Source organism: Diadema antillarum, unplaced genomic scaffold (assembly GCF_040938485.1).
Source record: "Diadema antillarum isolate AM-2024a unplaced genomic scaffold, OU_Dant_1.0 seq00000467_RagTag, whole genome shotgun sequence".
In the NCBI taxonomy this organism is placed as follows: Eukaryota; Metazoa; Echinodermata; class Echinoidea; order Diadematoida; family Diadematidae; genus Diadema; species Diadema antillarum.
Window position 1 is genome coordinate 583,573 of NW_027271437.1, and position 20,286 is coordinate 603,858.

Genomic DNA, 20,286 nt, shown 5'->3' on the forward strand with positions numbered 1-20,286 from the left:
TTTGCAGTGAATTTATTTATTACTGAACGTTAAACATTATTACAGCTGAACTCGCATGTAAAATATACAAATGTTATGTGTGGGTTATTCAGGCAATGCAGGAGATGAAATAAAGATTTGTTTCAATGAAGAACACACTCCCTGATGTATTTTGGCACCAAATAAATAAACAAATATTGTACATCATGCATGTATAAAAAAGTACAGTAACATCATCGAGAATAATATAAAACAGTTATGAAAAACAAAACTTCATATTTTCATACAAACAAAATGTTTCACTTCAGTTATGCAGCCTTCTGTACATTTATATTATGCAATAAGTGCAAATTGCTGAAGTAAACACAGGTGATTTAAAAGGAATTATCCTGTAGGATTGATAATTACTTTTAGTACAGATCACATTGTCAGGAAAACACATTGTACATGGTACATTTGTATGATGCATCAAAAGCAATGAAAACTAGAAAAGCACTTGGAGAGTGCAGACCTTTGTTAAACAACTCATTTCCACCCATGCACACTACAGAAATTGCTAAATTTCCAAACGTATAGAATGCTTTGTTTACACCACACACTCAGCTTCCAGCATGTTGCCCAAAACCCGAGCAGAGCATGCACTTTTAGTGTGCATGATAAAATCTCAAATACATGTACATGGATGATAAATGATCATTGTAAACTCCCAAGTTAATTGATTCTATTGCCAACATGTTAAAAAATCCATAAAAAATCCTGGATCACTGTTCCTAGCATCATACCAACTTGTCCTGCAAGTGTCGTTGAAATCCGTTCGAGTTATTTTGCAAACTGACAAACAATGATGGAAATACATGTATAACCTTCTTTCTTGGAGGAGGTAATTAACAGGTACAAAAGAAACCTAGACATACATGTACATTGCACATGTATGTACTATCTTTAAAAAAAAAATTAGATTGACAGATCTGCTACATGTTCGGCAACTACTTGTCCATGCCTAAATCCTGTGTAGTGTCCATTGTTGTCCGGGTAAGTTTCCCTGATCTTTGACACGCAACATGAAGGAATCACTCTTCTGTTTCGCTTCCCAAGTGTCTTGTGTATCATTGCTGTGAAAGACTTGTATGCTGTGAACCGGTACATCCTGCAAAAGGTGAAAATGTGCAGACATTCAAAGTCAAGATTGACTGCTTCAACATCACTTCTGATTTCTTCATTTCAAAATTTCTTCCTTTGACTAACACTACAAAATGCATAAATGGTACAACATCTGCATTTACAATGTATCTTTCCTATTTTACAGCAAAAAGAAAAAAAAAAATGTTCAGTTGAAATGACCAACGACATGGCTGCTGAAATTCAATAATTCTTTGAGAATGATGCATAAATACCATTTTTTTTTTTTTTTTTTTTTTTTTTTTTGCAAGTATAATTTGGCATGTAAAATCAGCTCCCGGTATCGGTATGCAACAACTCATCAACCATGCACTACAGACAAAATAAGACAAATTACCTGCAATGTAGTAACGTTAGTACGTAGCTAATTGTATACCGGTACTATTGTTTGTTTTGTTTTTATAGCAATTTGTTATAGTTGAGGGGGTACATGCGAGTACCGGTAACTACAATGTATTTAACTGTACTTCCACTAGTAAGTAGTATACACATAGCCGGGCACAATGTTGGCGTCACCGGTTCAGGTTGAGAAGTCGCATTTGCAAAGACAGACAGTGTCTGTCTGGTCGTGAATTAGCTGGGGTGCCGGTACGTGCCATGACATGCCGATGGTGTCATGTGCAGCCATGGAAGAGAAGAGCACACAATTGCCCTTGCCAATCTAAGCAATGCAATGTCCTTGACCTTGGCAATGGTTGTTTGTTGTTTAACATTACTTAGCTTAGTTTAGAATGTTTGGTTGTCTTGTTTTGTTTTGGTTGCCTTGTCTTGTTTTTTAGTGTGTGTGTTTGTGTGTTCCTGACCTGGCTGGCCAGATGAGACTCTGGAAGTAATCATCTGCATTTAGAGCTTCCACGCCACGGTTCCATATCTCAAAGTAACTGCGGGTTTCAAGCACTAATTTAATCCTAGGAAATAGCCAATAGCATCATGAGCATAGGGCCTTAAATTCCTACCTGTTATCTAATTGCTGTGGTGCTTCTGTGTATCCTTTGGCACACCTTTGCATCACATTCGCCATCTCCAATACAGTTTTAGAAAGGCAACACATTCTGAAATCATCGAGAAGAGTTACACACTTTGTCTTTGATTCTGCGTCGTCTTGCTGCTCTTCCCTCTCGAGGATGAAGTTTTCTACAGCTGAAATTTCGTGGCAACACAAACATTCAACTTCTTGGTCCATTGGTTGACAATGTGAACAACTGCACCACGAAACACTGCCCACACGATCACTACTGCGGTCCTGAGCAGCAGCTGCCGAAGTTGTACTGCTACTACTGGTACTTTCAATCGCTGACGGTGTCGATGGGGAGCTCTGGCAACGGGAGCGGGAGCTACTCGATGCGGCCTCGTCATTCTCCCCACCGGCGGCGGTACTACGATGAAGCTGGCGCTGGCGTTTTTTCCGCGGTTCAAAGTTATACGGGCGTAATTTACCACTGTCAGACATACTCAGTCTCGGACAACAAATGAGGCAATAATTTTGAAATGGACAGAATTCAGTTTCAGATTGTTCACAGTATATGAATCACACTAGATCTACTCAGAGTCGGGGAAAAAGAAACGATCGCGGCTCGGATTGCATGGAGATGTACTGTTTGTGTAGTACGTACTGTACTAGTATGTTGTGCATGTACCGCTGCATGCATGCCCTGCGTATGCCTGTTGTGCGAGCATTATGAATTGTAAATGATGGGATGGACAAATATAAGTACGATAAAAAATACAATACATCAATATTTCAATAAAATAAAAAATTTATTACTTTAGAAATATTTTAAATTAATCGTTACAGGGTTTCATGTTATATATATCGAAGATTATTTGAATGAAGGAGTACAGTGTTTGGCAACAGCACTCCTAAACGGTGTACGGACTTCTGCGGTAGCGCCAACTAGGCAGACCAAGGCAGGCAGGCAGATACCGCGCCGCAGTCAGCAGTGTAATGGGAGATCGATGCGTGGCTGGGCTGCGCTGGAGGTGCTCATCTGAGGGAAGTGAGTCCGCGACGTCACGCGCAATGCACACTGGGACAGATAGTACGACGGGCTGCTCGCGACGGATTCGAACATGAAGAATTACCTTATTTTTTCAGAAAATCATAATAAATGTATCTGATGGTCTTTTCTCATCGGGAAAAAGGTAGTAGGATCATAAAATATTGATCTTTACACAGGAGACGGCTGGTAATCGTCCGGACTTCCCCTTTAATATCAGAGGGGGTTATCTTGGGTAGATATTAAAACATAACTCTGTGTTTAGATAGTAACAGTCAGTCTAAAGCTGAGTATTGAAGTGCAGGAGCAAATTGTTGAACATTTCACATGTATCAAATCTGGATGGTGTTGCAATGAACTGGCAAGTTTCCATTTCAAAGCCCTTACTATGTACCTGCATGCATGCAATGGATAGAGATCAATTTTGAAGATTTAGACACCTGAAGATACAGTGTATACTGATTTTACTTCCTCTGTGAATGTGCACATATAAAGATTCATTTGAAACAAGGGCAGTGTTTCCTTCAAAGATAAACAAGGATTGCTGAAATTTTCATGAAACAAGGCTTAGCCCCTTAGGCCTTGTTTCATTATCTCTCATCTCTCTCTCTCTCTCGTACTATCATTTCATTTGCTGTTGAATCCTGTATGTGCCCAGGCACATTGCTTAACTTGCCAAACTTTTTCTTCAGCATTTACGTAGTAATCCATCCAAACTTGACCTTGTTAAAAAGTAAGCGCACTCGGGTGTAACAGTGGTCCTCATTCCAACAGGATGGCCATGGTATAAACAAACACAATGGAGGTTACCACTAGTGGGATTAATACGTAATCTCTATTCATCGATGATTGGTTTCCAGACATCTGTGCCAATCAGCATAGAAGGCACAGTAAGGGTTAGGAGCTTGCTGAGTTAGAAGACTTATCAAGAAGAATAGGGTGCCAATTACAATAATTATGTGTGGAGACAATGGAGAGACTGCACTTTCAGGTTCAGTGTGAAGACAGCGAGTGCAGATGTCATGATGAAGAGAGGTTGTGGTGTAAAGGAATCAGACATCTGCAATGAAAGTGCACTATGTATTATGAAAATATATCGATGTAGATTTTGATTCATCCAGGTAGTATGCTAAAGCGTGTAAATTAAATCTGGTTGACTGGACTAGATTGGAATGTGAAAATCACGAACAGAACAGTTTCGTGACTTGTCCAGGTCACTTCTTCATCTCTGTCTGGCTGGCGAGCATTTACCCGTGATGGTGAATGAGCGATGTTACTGCTTTTATTGTCAGACAGAGCTGAAAAAGTAACTCGCACGAGTCACAAAACTGTTCTCTCTGTGATTTTCACAAGTACACGACATTAAGTCCAGTCGATATGATTTATACGCTTTTATATATACGCTTTTATTGGGAAAAAAAGGAGTTGAGATACACTTTATCAAAACTTGGCTTTAGCTTCCTCTTATCCATTACTCCATATTTACATTTGTATAATGTATCTATGATGCACAACCATTTACACATTCAGACTTTATTCTGTCTTTCTTTGTTTTCATTTCATTTATCGATATGTATTCCACTTGAAGGATGTATTCACAAAACAATTTTTATCAAAAATATGAAACGTAACATCTCATGTCAAAGAGAGTGAGGATCAAAATGAGGCTTTAAATCTTTTATGAAGGTATGACCTTTAAGTCCACATTGACACAATCCTACATACACACACAGGCGAACTCAAACTGCATATTTTGCTGAATCCAAATGTTTGTTTATGAATGACCAGGATGCAAGTCGGATGTCTCAATTGGACGGCGTCCTAACGGATGAGGAGCCGGGTGAGGTGGGCCAGTTCGGCAGACGTCGACACTCTGTCTCCAGGGCAGTCGGCCACGCCTCCGGCGACCACTATGATCTGGAGCCGGTGCCCCTCTTTGCAGAGGTGCAGGGACCAGGTAAGGATGATTTCTGTAGCTATCATTTCACTCCCATCCATGTACAAATCATCAACATTGCAGCGCTAACAGAGTGTGGACTCATTGGTCAAAGTGTATATATACATAATTGATTCAGTGCAACAACACAGGGGCTTTTGCTTCTAAGGTTTTTGGAGAATAAAATTCTAATCATGGGGAATGTGTACATGTAAACATTTTGGAGATTTGTGGAAGGTATGAGTTTGCCTATTTCCTTGGTTATTTATTGGCTGAAAGTACAGGTTTTGGCTTCAAGCTAGTAAATCAATTGTATGAATAAAGTGAAAATTTCTTGTTGATGTTGGGTAATTGTATAAAAATGCCATTCTGCGACCACACAGTTACATGTACATAGGGTACTTCCAGAATTATTTCTTGAGGCTGTATCAATAAAATGAAGCCACCACCTCTGTCTAAAAGCTCTGATTGACTTCCTTCAGGCTCATACAGCCTGTACGGGTGGATTTGAGAAACCTCAAACAAATTTGTGCACTTCAGCCTAGAACTGTATGCTGTACTTGCAATGAGCAATTACATGCAAACTTGTGATGGAATGGTCGCAAATTAACAGAATGTGTCTCTACACTGTAAGTTGAAGTGTTGTGTGTGTTTTTTGCATTATTTTACTAATTAATGTCATATTTAAACCCATATCTGTGTATTGTAAGGAGTTAAAAAAGTATCTTTTAACCATAACTGAGACTACTATCATACTCTCATATATAAATATGCTTATGGTATGGGGTAAAAAAATCTCACTATTATAAGACTAACTAGCATACAGATATTCATGAGGTGTAGCTGGGTTTGAAAGTGAGAAGTATTGTTACATTTCATTCATGTCTTTTCTTTTTAAATCTGATCTTCTGATTTTGATTTCACCAAACAACAGTGTATGGTTCATATTGGAAATGGCTTCACTAAATACATGCCCCATGTTTGGAATGTGGATGATATGCAAAATATGCAGTCTGCTCAGTTACTCTCTCTTACTTGAGCTAAAGCTTGGCCTGGTGATAATGATCAAATTTCATTATTCATTGCTTTTGTTTTCACATCAGAAAAGAGAGCTGTGTCAACGCAAATTGTTGTGTTGTCTGCGTTGATTTTTCTTTTTAATATTTAATCATGACGAATTATAAGATAATGATAGACTTATGGTTTTACATGTATGTGCAGCTCTGTACCAATTTCTGGTAATAATTTGTATGCATCATGAAATTCAACTATTTGCATGACGTGTATTTAAGACCAAGCCCGTTTATGCAAAGAGCAAAATGAAGGGGAGAATAATATTGATTGATAAATGAATACATAATTAGATAGATTTATGGATATGAAACTGATGGCTTGATAGATAGTAATATCAGAGAGAGGGATAAATAAACAAGTTAAAGACTTCAAATTTTTTCATATTTTGAAGTTCGTTACAAAATCAAGAGGGTGAATAAATCATCAACTCTTACAGAAAGGTAATGACAAGTAAAATCAACATTGGAACAGAAATGCTAATGTTCAGGCTTTCACATGGTTCTGTTATTTGAGTAACAGTTCTTTGTGTTGATGCATCTTTAAGGATGTCAACTAGAACAATACAAATTGTGCATTCTTATGTGTTCTTGCATATTTATGTGATTGTATTATAAGTACTCAAAACCAAACTTAAGATAAATCCTGCAGCAGCACACATGGCTTGGCTTGCAAATGACAAATATGCAGTTTTGCTTCATCCATATCCATGTTTTCGATTTTATTGTTCTTTTTATCTGCAGTTATGTATGGAGGTTTGTACTACTCAGAATCTTTAACATACATATAAGACTCTTGCATGCATTTCAGATTCTCCTGCGCTTTTAATGCTCACAATGCATACATACATTTTGAAAAATTCACTCTTCATTTTGAGTGCGTCATTGACCAGCTGTTATGTTTTCTTCAACTGCTCATTATAGCTTCTGTTTATTTTTTTTTTCTCAACATAATTTGAAACTTTCCATTTTTGCTTTGCTAACCATCACACATGGCATAGTTAATGATCAAGTAGGGTAATACATTTTCATGTTCCTGCTTTCATATGTGTCCTTAAGAATCACAAAATACAACTGTATCACTGAAATTATCGATAATCAATAGACACTATCAGCTTCAATTTTTTTGCCTCATAGTTCAGTTGTTTGCATTAAGGCTGTGTCTGCAAAATAAGAATTAGGAGTTTGACTCACAATCACATTTTACTTTAATTAGATGACTAACTTACCGTAAGTCAATAAGAAACAGAATCTTACCATTTCAGAGAGTGTTTATTAAAGTATCGATGTGGACTATCATTTTAACTGTCTTTGTAGATGTGCTGATTTGTATTTGCATGACATCACCAAAATGACAAACAAACAAAATAATATATCTCAGTCCCACATCTACCTACAACCTCAAAACCCAAAATCTGTCCTTGTCTTGCCAAAAAAGGACTGTGCTGAATTACATGTAAACACTCTCCATGAAAATAACATGATGTAGATTTCTTATCTTTGCAGTCGCAGACGTAGTCATAGATTGTTACAGCTGTGCACTGTAGGTATATGGAACTGCCATAATCATATCTTTTTCTTTCTTTCTTTTTTAATACAGCTGCTACACCAAGAAAGCCATAATTCATTTTCATTGCAAAGTTTACATTTTCACCTCATTTGCATTTATCTTGCCATTGTCATTAGATTATGACCATTTCATTTTCAGCATCATCTGGATTATGGAACAATGTAGCTGAAGCTTTAGTTGTTTTTCGTCTTTATGCTGCTTTTCATTAAAATTCATTTTCTGTCAGCAATCAGCTACCGGTATCGCAATTCTTTTATTGAAAATTCCTCTTCAAGTGCTGTGCTGCTGATAAATTTGTAGACTGAAGTACCTATTTTTTTCATTCACATATTTCAACATGTAGAGTTGTAGTCAAGTAGTCAAATGCAGAACTGCTAGATTATTATTTTGAATGAACCATTGTACACATGTGTTGTTTTCCATCAAAAATAAGAATAACATTTTTTTTAGATTTTTTTTTTTGCATCGCCATACAATTTTTCAGTAGAAGATTTTGTGTTTTGAGGGTGGCAAGAAAACTCTTTCTTTGGAAGTCTTTCTTTGGAGAAAATGTATCATTTCTTTCTTTTTTTTTGTGGTTGTGAAATGGATGTACGTAAGCATAATATTTAGAGGTTGACTTTTGGATGAGAATTTAGTTTAATCCCTTCTGCTTTGCAGAGTTTTTGAAACTCACTGAAGTATTTGTGAGCTACAGAGTAGGCTTGACATGACATAAATGTTTAAAGTAAGGACCATTTGAAACTTGCTAGACTTCTAGAGCCTTTCTGCTACTATGAAGAAATATGATTTGCAAGTACATCCTTATCTCACGAGTATCTCTGTTTGGTTGATGCGGTGCTATGTATGGTAAAGGGTTCTGTCTTCTTCATTCATGTGTCGGAGTGTATGTTGTACATTGTACACTGCAATGGTTTCTTGGACTAGGGTACTGTGATCAACACTTGTGACTCAGTGTCAACTTTGTTATTAAATCAAATTGCACACTTTTCTGGACTTCAGGTACAAGCACTCTTTTATGGGTGGTCTGGTAATTCATTAAATATTGCACCTAAGCATAATATTGTATATCAAATGGTATTTGCACGGTCTGAGTCATTGCTATACTGTTTTCCGGATCAGATGTAAAATGCCCACGGACACTTTTTTTATCTTAAAAGAATTTGTGGATTAAGAAACCTCTAATTAACATTGAAAATTGATATTTTTGATTCATTATCTGAAAATCTGAGACTGTATGACCTTTTTTAAAAAGGGATCAAATCTAGAGAGCTACATTTTGACAGTTTTGAACTGGAACCCCTTGCCCAAATGTGTTGAATTGGCCACTCCATGGTCCTGTTATTCAGCTTTGTCTGTGTTTCTCTCCTCCTCACCTGTGTGTCTGTTTGTTTATGTGTGTCTTTATTGCCAGTCGTTTTTACATTTCATTTAACACCACTGACAAGGAATACTATGTACATTTACAATATATATTATCACATTGTGTGTTTTGTTCCTCTTTCTCCTTCCTCCCTCTCTGTTTTCTTGGACTTCTGGTGTGCTGTAAACGTGTATTTCTACTGTTGTGTCAGCGTCTATCTACGTGTACAACTGTACATGTACATTGCAGCCAATGTCTGTCTTGTCACTGTGTCTTCTACACTATATTTGATCTTTTGATTATACTTTGCACCTGTTAGCCTACAAATACCTACATTTTTTTTTGTCCCACTGTAAAGCACAATTTAAGTCTTTACGTGCCATTCCAATGTCTGTGTGCCATACTACACAAGCACTCGTGTATGAATATGAGTTCATATTCATTCAGCCAGGTTCACATTATTTTTCAAACTTTGTTACTCTGGCTAAATACCCTTGCTGTTTTCATATTATGATGCTGTCAGACATTTTGAGTTTCCTTGGGGGAAGTAGGTATCATCGATTACTTGGCTGGAAGTTGTAAACATAGGCCAGATTTCAAGTTAAAGCTGATGGTGACCAGTGTTGACAGAGATATTGGCTGTTCCATCTCTGCAAGACAAGCAAATAATGAGCTGCTACCTTCGTACTTCTGTTGCTATATATCTGGCTACTTTCTTTAGACTCCAAAATTGATGAGTGTGTGTATTCCTATGAGTATGTGATGCTGATATGCGCAGTAGAAATGCCAAGCTGAACAGTTGTAGTGTGGGGTTAAAGGACACTTAGCTACAGTCCATTCCACTGAATGTTCACGTTTATACTGTTACTGTTTCTTTTATTTGCCTAATTTGTATACTTCTGCATTGTAGTCTTTTCTTGTTGCAGAAGTTGCTGACTTTACTTTGCTTTTTAATGCTCTTCTCACTATCACTGGGTAATAAAAGTAATTTGTGCAAGATACAAACAAGTGCATTCCAAGAACTGTTAGCGCATACAACAGTTGTAGTTGTATACACACAACAGTATGGAGTTATACACTTTAATATGATGTTAATCCTGTTTCTCTGTACCAAATAAAAGCATTCTTCTAGCAGTTGTAATATGTTGTGATTTAGTTGCGGTACCATGTTGCATGCTGGCCTGTAGTACAATTAGATAATACACGATTGTAGGCTGCAGACTTAACCCTAACTAGGCCGGGGGGGGGGGGGGGGGGGCCTCCAAGGCCCCCCCCCCTCGACGTTCCGCGCGATGTATCGCAATCGCAAAAAGCTTTCACCGCAACGTTTCATGACTTTTTCCTTTCGAGTCTCCCGCATCTTTTGACACCAAATTTGCGACGCCCGGGCACGCGGTTCCGAAGTTACGCATAGATATGTACATGCATGTCAGACCAAAAATTGCTCAAAAACGTTAATTCGTGTACAATTTCAATGCAAACTGTGCTTACAGGCAAATTTCATAAAAGCATGATTATTTTGGTGTTTTATCGATTAAAATTAATGAATAACATATTTTCTTGTTCGGAACGATGTCGCGGACAAATTTCATCGAAAAAACAATGAAAAACATAAAGTCGAAAAAACAAAGAAATACATAAGAAATTCAAAAAACAATAAAATACTTAAGAATTTTTTCTGATATCACAATTTTTTTTAATTACGTTTGCTAAGGACACTAAAAAGAATATTTACACAAAAAATGTGCCTGTTTTGAGCTTCATTTTGTGATTTATACCAAATAGTCTGATTTTATGCATCATCATGCATAAATTAGCATAATTTAGCATAAATGATATCTTTTTGAAAAAAATAACTTCATGGTATTTTAGATTACATCATAGGCAACGTGTGTGCCAATTTTCGTCGCGATCGCGCAGTTGACGGCCGAGATCTGGAGGGGGGGCCTGGGAGGCCCCCCCCGGCTCTATCAACTACCTAAATAGCCCGGCCTAGTTAGGGTTAAATACACTCACTGTACAAGTAGTCAAGTAGTAGGATCATCTGAGGCTTAGGCACTGCTCTTCCAATTTATGATAATTTTCACAAATCTTTACCCTTGTAGTCCAGTGAATTTAATTTCTGACAAATTAGGAGTTGGAATACAGCTTGTAGTATTTTACAAAAACCATGAATGGCAGTTAAATTTAGTTTTTGGTTTTTAAAGACAATATTTGTGCTAGAGTTTCAGCAGTCACTTTATAAGCCATTCCATTTCGTCACTTCTATGCTGCTGTTGGTAAAACAAAAGTAGATATTTTCACTAATTCTATTACTTGACTTAACTCTTCCTAACCTTAAACTCTGTTCATTTTTTTCTTGCCTGTCTTATTCTCTTGGGCGTGGTCACTGAGTAGCCATGATCAAGCACAAACCTCCTGACAGCCTCCCGGATTCACCGGACTTCAGCTCCCTCCAGCAGTGGACCTACCGGCCCCAATACTGCGGCCATGTCACCTTTGACGGCCGCCTCGTCCAGGCTAACCTCAACTACTCCTGCTTTATGACCCTGGACACGGGCGACAAGCTGGCACATGTCATCCCAGACAGCCTCAAGGTATGGGATCATCTGCAGATGATGAGAATTGTGGTGATGATGATGATGAGGAGAAGGTTGATGATGATGAGGACGATGAGGACGATGAGGGTGATGAGGGTGATGATGATGATGATGATGATGGTGATTGGGATGATGATGATGATGGTGATCGGGATGATGATGATGATGATGATGATGAGGAGGAGGAGGAGGAGGATGATAATGATGATGATATAATGATGGTGATGATTATGATTGTGGTGATCAGGATGGCGATGATGATGATATCCTGCAACCCACAGAAACAACAAGAAACACGTTCTAGTTTTAATAGTGGTTGCCCACTCCAGTAAAATGAATAACAAACAACAAAACCCAAATAAGAATATCAGTAAGCTTACCCCAACACTTGTTTACTTTATGAAATCATATAAAAAGTTTGAAAAATGTATTTCATATCTTTGTCTTACACTATCACATTGTTGTTGTTGTTGTTGTTTTCAAATGTAGATCCATGGAAGATCTGTAATCATTTCTTTGATCATTATCATCATGGTTATCATTGTGTACTTGATTTATCAAGACCTGCACACATCAGAATTTATATTGTGAAACATAAAAAGTGTACTTTTATAGACATATCCAGCATTCATCCCATATGGCAAATCCTTACTGTAACCCTCCTGTTGTAATGGCAGACGTCCATGCGACCCATTGCCATGGTGATTCCAGACATGCACATCATCCTGGAGACCCTCCTGATAGGCAACTGCTTCCAGGAGGCGTCCCGGCTGGCCACCAAGCTCTGTCGCCTCACACAGATGATCAAGAATGCTGTGAGTACTCTTAAAGCCACTTTGACTGGTCTCATGTCATTTGCCCTCAAAAGGAAAGGGAAAAACAAACTTGAAACATTTACAGTGTATACCTCAAGCGGAGCTGACGACAAAAATATTTTCACCATATTTAGTATGTTAATTTCTTTATATACAAAAAGTGTGTATCTTTCTGAGCTACATGTATGCTTACTGTAAAAGTGGATATGTTTGTGTGACTAATTTTTTGCCCTCGGCGGGGTTAGAAGAGTTTTGCGTATTTTTAAATTTGCAGAATCAAGACATCAAATATTGAAACATATGGCAAGCAAAAATATTCTGGTGCTTTTATTTTCGTGCTAGTATTTTCTGCACTGCGAAAATTTCCACTTTTACAGTAGCATATCATAGATTTAGTATATCATGACCTTTCCCTACTTTTTTTACCAAAATTTAGGGAGTTTTTGTTTTGTTTTTGTTTTGTTTTGTTTTTTCCTTCAGAATGTGCATTCATGGTACATCTGATTTCTTAAATCTGTATATTCTGTACTGGTCTGTTGCATGTCTTTCATTTATTTCTTACAACTTATCAATTTTAATAGGAGCACTCATAAAAATTTACAGTGATAGGATAGTGGTATCATTTGATGAATTGTAGTAGTTCATAGCATTCACGGAAATACAAATTTCACTATGTACAATGTAAGGCCACTGCTCCTATAGAGTCAATAAGTGAAAGTTTGAGTACTGTACAACGTATGTGTATAGCGTACCGAAGTGATGATATACAATGTATCACTGAACCTCCATCCGTACATTGTATGTTGATTTTTTGCACCAGTCCAGTAGTGTGCAAAAGTTGCAAAATTTACTGCACCACCAAATGTTCTGCATCTACAGAGGTGTGAAAGTATGTTTCTCTCATTTCCTTCATTCATAGTATTCAGACAAGCAAGAATATCACTTGGGTGTTGGCGCCCTCAAAGGCATCATCCACCTCGCCACTGTGAGGTTGATGTCCAAGCGACAGCGCTATCAGCTGTCACCCAGGAGTAGCATCAACAGTCCGACGCCCTCTAGCAGCGAAGGTGAGTACAGTCTGTTCGTCTCTCAAAAACCTTCAATCGGGAAACTGCATCACAAATGTGTGGCTTACAAATGTATATGTAGAAGTCTTGTTGTCATTCTCTCTTTTGTATGCAAAATCAGCCTCTCAGAACCTTGGTTTGATGAATGCAAGGTGTGCTACACATGACATCTGATTGTATGTTATATCACATATTACGTTCTACTTTTGCTTTATGATTCATATTTCACTCTATATCTTTTGTTTTATTAACACTTTGTTATGTTTCACAGAAGGTATGACATCCTTCCATTATTCTGTTGTGACTTAATGTGTGTCAGCTGCGAGCTGAAAAATACAAATTGAAATATTAAATGCAAATTGATTTGATAGTGCATTACCTAGCTGTATGACAGCAACTCAGATGTGATCGTTTATAGATCTCATGTCATCATCTTGTTTTTGCCAAATGTATGCTACAGTTGTAGTTATTGTTACATGTTCAAATTCATCATTCTCAAGTAGTGAAATGGAATGTTGTCTGATGATTTGTCATTGTCAGAGCAAGTTGAGTCCAGGGTCCTGGATGACAGTGAATTTATCACCGAACTGGAGCACGATGACCTGCACCGGGAGGAGCGCTCCCTTGTCTTTGCCCTGCAGCTCTGGCTCACGCCCCGCACCCAGTCGGCCGAGGATGGCATTGCCCTGCGCAACATGCTCCGCTGCGTCTTCCCCTGGGGCCTGGGCCACGGGGCCCGGGCCCAGGGGGCCGCGGAGCACGACCCCGCCCTAGTGGACGCCATCCAGAGCCAGTTTGTGGCTGACAAGCTGCAGGCCACACCCCAACATGTGTCCAAGGTAAAAGTGTGCAAGTGGTGGTATGGTTGTAAGTGGTGGTGGTGGAGTTAACCCTTCAGCCCTCACTGAACTGCCCTTAACTAACTCCTCTCGAAAATCACTAAATCAGCTCCTTTACTATATGTGTGTGTGTGTACATTGTATGTATGTGTGTGTGTCTGTGTACAGTGTATGTATGTGTTGAGTGTGGAAATGCTAAGAAATATGACATTGTGTTTTTGCTCTTTTTAGCTCAGATATATTTCACTGTACTCTGCAAGTTAATCTTAATAGATTGTCTCTGATTAATGTTTTGTAAAATCTAGATTTATTGCTTACTTGTTGACATGGCAAGAAGCGTGTACAGTGTAGATGGTTTAGAGGAGAATTGAACAGTAGAGATTTATTTGGCATATAAAAAGATACTTTCAGTGTACATGTATGCTGGCAAATCTTCTTCATCTTTGTGTTCTTCCTCTATATCTTCTGTTTGTTCCTATTATTATCAATGTTATCAATATCATCATTATCTTCATGAATACTGTAGTCATAGTAATAGGAATGACATAATTTGTAATTTTTCATAATTTGTTGTCATCATCCTGATTGTCATCATCATCATTATTATCGCCTGCATCTCTGTAGGTGCTGGAGCTTTACGAATCCCTCCGTCACAAGTCGGGTGTGGTGCTTGTTGGTCCAGCAGGGACTGGCAAGACAGTATGCTACCACACTCTCTGCAGAGTCCTCAATAGCCTGCAGTCAAACCCACCATCCCAGGACAATGGCCCCATGGCCCCCATGGGAGGGCCCAAAGTACCGGTGAGTACAACCTTGAGTTTCACAGTGGGAGGGGACAGGTGTGTAGTGTGTTTAAGTGCTCAAAATCTATCAAGAATGACTCTATTGTACAGTTGCTACCACTTTATTGGGACAACTTTGGAGTAGAACTTTGTCCCAAATGTAGGAGGACCACTGTCCCCACATTGGAGCCTTAGGGCAAAAAGTGTACCTCCTTGTGCAGTTGGATAAATTGACTGCTGGGTTTCCTTTTAGGGGTCTCCGGTCTGCTCTGACAGACCAGGAATCTGTTCTTTGATGATTTATGCAAGAGGGTATTACTGTGGGTCACATGAAGTACTCTTGCTGATTTGGAGATACAAGTGTACAATTGTAATAATGAGGACATGACTGAATGAATGCAATGGAATCACTAGCTGACTAAATGAATGGATGAATGCATGGATGAATGAATTCATAAATGAATCATTGAATGAAGTTGTGAATGAATGGCTTGCTGAATGAATGATTAAATGACTGACTGACTGACTGACTGACTGACTGACTGACTGACTGACTGAATGAATGAATGAATGAACAAAGGAATGAAAGGCAATCAGTAAATCAGTTAATGTCTCCATGGACTGAGCAATCCATGATAATCTAGTCAACTGAAGAAATAGGCGTGTCAAGAAATTCATGAATGAACCTGATATCGATGAAATGAAATAAAAGAAAATTATTAAAGTTGCTATCGTAAATCATCATCATCTACAGGGGCTGGATGCTGTCCCTCACCGCCCACTGTCCCATGGGATAGATAGGCTGAGGAGAAAAGCTGAGGTGGTGTCCTTCATGACCCTACACTGGATGGACGTTGCCACGCGCGGTGCGGAAAAGGTGTCCTACCCCCGGGTGGACTCCTCCGTCATCTACCCGGCCACGCTGTCAGACAAACAGGTCAGTTTGCCTCGGGAGATTTGAGGGTCAGTAGGGGTCAGTAGGGGTCAGTAGGGGTCAGTTTGATGTTCAGGATAGTGTTTTGGTCGGGGGGGGGGGGGGTGGGGGTGTCAGTTTAATGTTCTGTGTAATGTTTTGCTTAATTATGTGCCATGTTCGCACATCCCACTCAGTCGATGGCGTGCCAAGTTCGCAGATTCTGCTCAAACCCATAAACCCACCCAAACTGATCGATAAATCGGCAAATGCCAGAGTACAATGAAAGCGTTTCTCGTGATTCAATTCCTGCCATACGTTGCTTGTTTTTCATGTGGTGATTAAACGTCTGGCAGTGTTCCCTGCTGGATTTTAGAGTAAATGTTACGTTGCTGTCACTGTTTTGTGTGTAAAGGCCATGCCTCTACAATAATGTAGCTGTTGGTCATTCAAAAGAAAAATAATCATAGATTTGTCATATCAATTTACATCAAAGCAGAGTTTGACATTTTCTCTACATTGTTGCACACTGCATTTCCAGTGCAACTAAAATCTATAAAAGTTACATAGATTTGAAATGCAGAATGTTTATTGCTATGTGCTCTAATAAAGGCTCAAATGTTAGGTTTTCAGTAGTCATTTTCCTAATGGTGGTGTCCATGGTCCCTTTGCACCATAGTGGAAAAGGAAAATGTATCTTGTTTTGATTTCGGTCAACAGCATGGCACTGTGTAATTTGCAGCAAATCAGACAAGAGATTCGAAGCGAGAATGTTAGTATTTGAGTTAATGATAACATCTTTTTGCCCGCTTGGTCATGTGACTGTCATGTTATTGTGTAATCGCTGCATTTTCTTTCCCCCTCATTTCCAGCTGATCGGCCGCTTTGACCCCGAGAAGCACCGCTGGGTGGACGGCCTGATCACCTCGCTGATCTACGACTCGGGCCAGTCCATGGAGACGGCACAGACCATGCAGCAGGAGCTGCGGGAGAACAAGAAGAAGAACGCCACCAAGGGCATGCTGAACCCGCCCACCGTCATCCACAAGTGGGTGGTGCTGGACGGGGCTGTGGACCCTCGCTGGGCGGAGACCCTGGCCGGCATGGTGGGCAGCGGGCGGAGCAGCGTCGGGCGGGGCAGCTCCACGCTGTCCAGTGGGGAGAAGCTGCTGATGCCAGGTGAGTTTATAGGGACGTACCAGTCTTGCCACGTGACTACTGCTGTTATAAAGAGATAAACTGCTTTAATGTGAAATTGTATACATGTGTACTTCCCTTCTTTGGGCTAGTTGCAGCATTCACTTGCAAGTCCCCTTCAATCTCCCATTAAACAAAAAAAGAAACAAACACATCCAGTAGACAGGAAAACAAAAAGACAAGCAAAAAACAGAGTTTTATCAAGCTGTATCTGAAGACAGCTATTGATGGCAACATACCATGTAGAATTGAATTTGGTAACCACTCATCTCAACCATTATAAATATAAAAAAAAGAAGAGTGTCCTCATCTTTTCTCTGAATTCTTATGGCATATTCCAGCAAACTTTGAATGTAAAGGTCCTTTATTCAGTTGCTCATTGCATTCTTATCATCCAAGTTAAATCTTGGTATAGGTCGACATTGTGCCACAGTAATAGCCCCCATATACATGTATGTACACCAATTGAAAATCTGTGTTTATCCTCTAGTGATGTGAAGAATGCACTGTATGGCCATAGATTTGACCCATGACATACAAAAATTTACATCTTTCTCTTATATCAATGGTGCCCGATTGGTCTTTTGTCAACAGTAGGGTTATAAGCAGGATTTCTGAAAGTTAATGGAAGTCTTTGAAAGGTTCTTCAGTGCTCTTTGTATAGGTAGCAAACAAGAAATTGAACATTAAGTTATGGAAACATAGTATATGTGTGCTGAAAAGAGAACCTTTTCTTTATTCTTAATCTCAGTCAACATTGAATATTTTCATTTACTTGCTCTTTGATTGCTTGATCAGACTGCACCTCCCTCATCTTTGAGACTGGCTCCGTGGCGACCGCATCCCCAGCCATCCTCTCCCGCTGCTCCATTGTTCACTTCAACTCGGGCGTGGTCAGCTGGAAGTCTCTGGTGGAGTCCTGGATGTCCGATGCTCAGACATTGTGGGAGGTCAACAATAACTGGTTAGTTTGATCTTTCTTCCAGTCACCAGAGCCACTTTGTGTTTAATGCTTGAAATGGTTTTAAACTAGAGCTCTAGACTTAAGGGTCATGATTTCACCTTTTTTTTTCTTCAAATGGATGAAATGGCATTGAGTAGCCTCACACGATTCCTGTCACTAATGTTGATTGATTATTCAAGAATTGTGTACAAATAATCTCCAAACAAAGATTAGAGCAACTTATGAAAATGTCAATTTGAAAGATAAACTCTTTATGGCTTTTGAGACTTGTTTGTTTTAAAGTTGCATGGGACCCCAAACCATTTAGTATTTGTTAAAACTTGTATGCAATGTCTTTCATACAGCCACATGTTGTTTGTGATGGTAAAGTGGTTCTGATGCAACCGTCCAGTAACGACAGAGCAACATAATTGTTAGATAAAAATGGGTGATTTGTTGTTGCAATGCTTGACCACAAAATATGCTTTTACCAGATGAGGACTAGCTGAAGTTTCTGTAACACACGTTTCCTATAAACACTTGCCCAAGTACAGTATACTCAGGACTAGTCTTAACAGTTATACAAGTGGTGTGTCTGTATGTGTTTCATTATTTCCTCCTGCAGCTTGCAGCTTCTGCAGAATCTGATCGACGACACATTCTCCCGAACACTGGACTTCTTGGCCAACACCCGCTGTGTCCCCGTCCTGGAGGCAGACCTGCCCCGGGATGATGCCAGCGGGGTGGGCGGGGCTGCCCAGGGTGGTATCCGGGAGGTGGGTTCCTTCCTTCGCATCCTGTCGGCCATGTGTGACCACCACATCATGAGGGAGCGAGGTGACGGCAGTGGGGGCGTGTCTGCCTCTTCCAGTGATGTCAAGATAGGTAAGTCGTCATCTCACAGTAAAGATGTGGAGCTGTGAGCTCAGGAAAAGGAACTTGTTTCATTTATGTTTTACTTTGTCTGCAGAAAGTGATATACAGTGTACGAGCTCATTGTACAAATAACTTGGTGTGGTGTGTACATATTGGCTGGAACTAACAAGGGTCAATTAACCCGTTGAAGACAGACTGATTTTGCTTTAACATGCATTTCCCATAGACACCGGCCTGAGTATTCTAGGGGCTCGTCTTCAACGGGTTGAATATGTTAAAAAATGTGAAAAAGAATGGTTGTGACACATTTTATATGCTGAAACACATCTAGTAATGAATGCACACTGATATGTGTATGTGCGATGAGGTATGCATATTCTAGCTATTGAAACAATGGATTTGATTTCAACAACACTTGTGAATTCAGGATGTAGTGAGAATTATCAAGATTTCAAATTGCGTTCCCATGAAGTGCCTGCCCACAATTCACATACAAGATGTGTAATATACACTTGTATGTGAGAATATGGCTTGTGTGATATCAGAATTAACATATATTTTCTGTGTCTCTTCCACCTTTGCAGAGGACAGACGGACACCTCGTATCACCCCAACTCCTACCCCAACGTCCAGCATGGCCAGTCTGACCAGGAGGTCAGCTAACAAAATGACCCTCTTGACCTCAATATTCACTTTCTCTTATGTCTGGGGCTTTGGTGGACACTTGCATGACAGGTAAGAACCTAAAAATTTAGCAAAACTAGTGGTCTATGGAGTATGATCTTGACTCCAATTTACAAAATTACATATCATAGTTTGAGTGAATATAGGTTGTTATCATTCAAGAGCTTATATACACTGCACAAAGGAGGTGTAGTGCTCAAATATTTGTATCCTTAATTAAGAATTTGTACATTGCATCTGCAATGGCTAATTTGATTTTGAATTATTCATATGCAAGATATTTTCATGTTTATTGGCAATTTCTTTTTCTCAGAAAAAGTTGTATGCAGTGCTGTGTTTTGTCTTTTTTAAAGCATAATACTATAATCAACTCTTACAATTGTGCAATCACAGAATTATATAGCTGTTAAATTAGTGGCATGGTATTGTTTCATTTTGCATATCCAATACCTTTTTTATAAACATATGAGTTGATG

At 39.2% G+C, this 20,286-nt stretch overlaps 1 protein-coding gene across 1 annotated transcript in view; it reads left to right on the forward strand.

Annotated features, from left to right (window-relative positions):
- LOC139733293 (dynein heavy chain domain-containing protein 1-like) overlaps window positions 1-20,286 on the forward strand; it is a 146,149-nt gene that overhangs the window by 58,566 nt on the left and 67,297 nt on the right. The window contains exons 40-51 of the mRNA XM_071644130.1: window positions 4,944-5,112; window positions 6,906-6,917; window positions 11,492-11,691; window positions 12,372-12,509; window positions 13,429-13,576; window positions 14,117-14,415; window positions 15,040-15,216; window positions 15,952-16,134; window positions 16,983-17,289; window positions 18,106-18,271; window positions 18,876-19,135; window positions 19,711-19,861. Of these exons, the coding sequence (XP_071500231.1) occupies window positions 4,944-5,112; window positions 6,906-6,917; window positions 11,492-11,691; window positions 12,372-12,509; window positions 13,429-13,576; window positions 14,117-14,415; window positions 15,040-15,216; window positions 15,952-16,134; window positions 16,983-17,289; window positions 18,106-18,271; window positions 18,876-19,135; window positions 19,711-19,861 (2,210 nt within the window). The remainder of the gene's footprint in view (window positions 1-4,943; window positions 5,113-6,905; window positions 6,918-11,491; window positions 11,692-12,371; window positions 12,510-13,428; window positions 13,577-14,116; window positions 14,416-15,039; window positions 15,217-15,951; window positions 16,135-16,982; window positions 17,290-18,105; window positions 18,272-18,875; window positions 19,136-19,710; window positions 19,862-20,286) is intronic.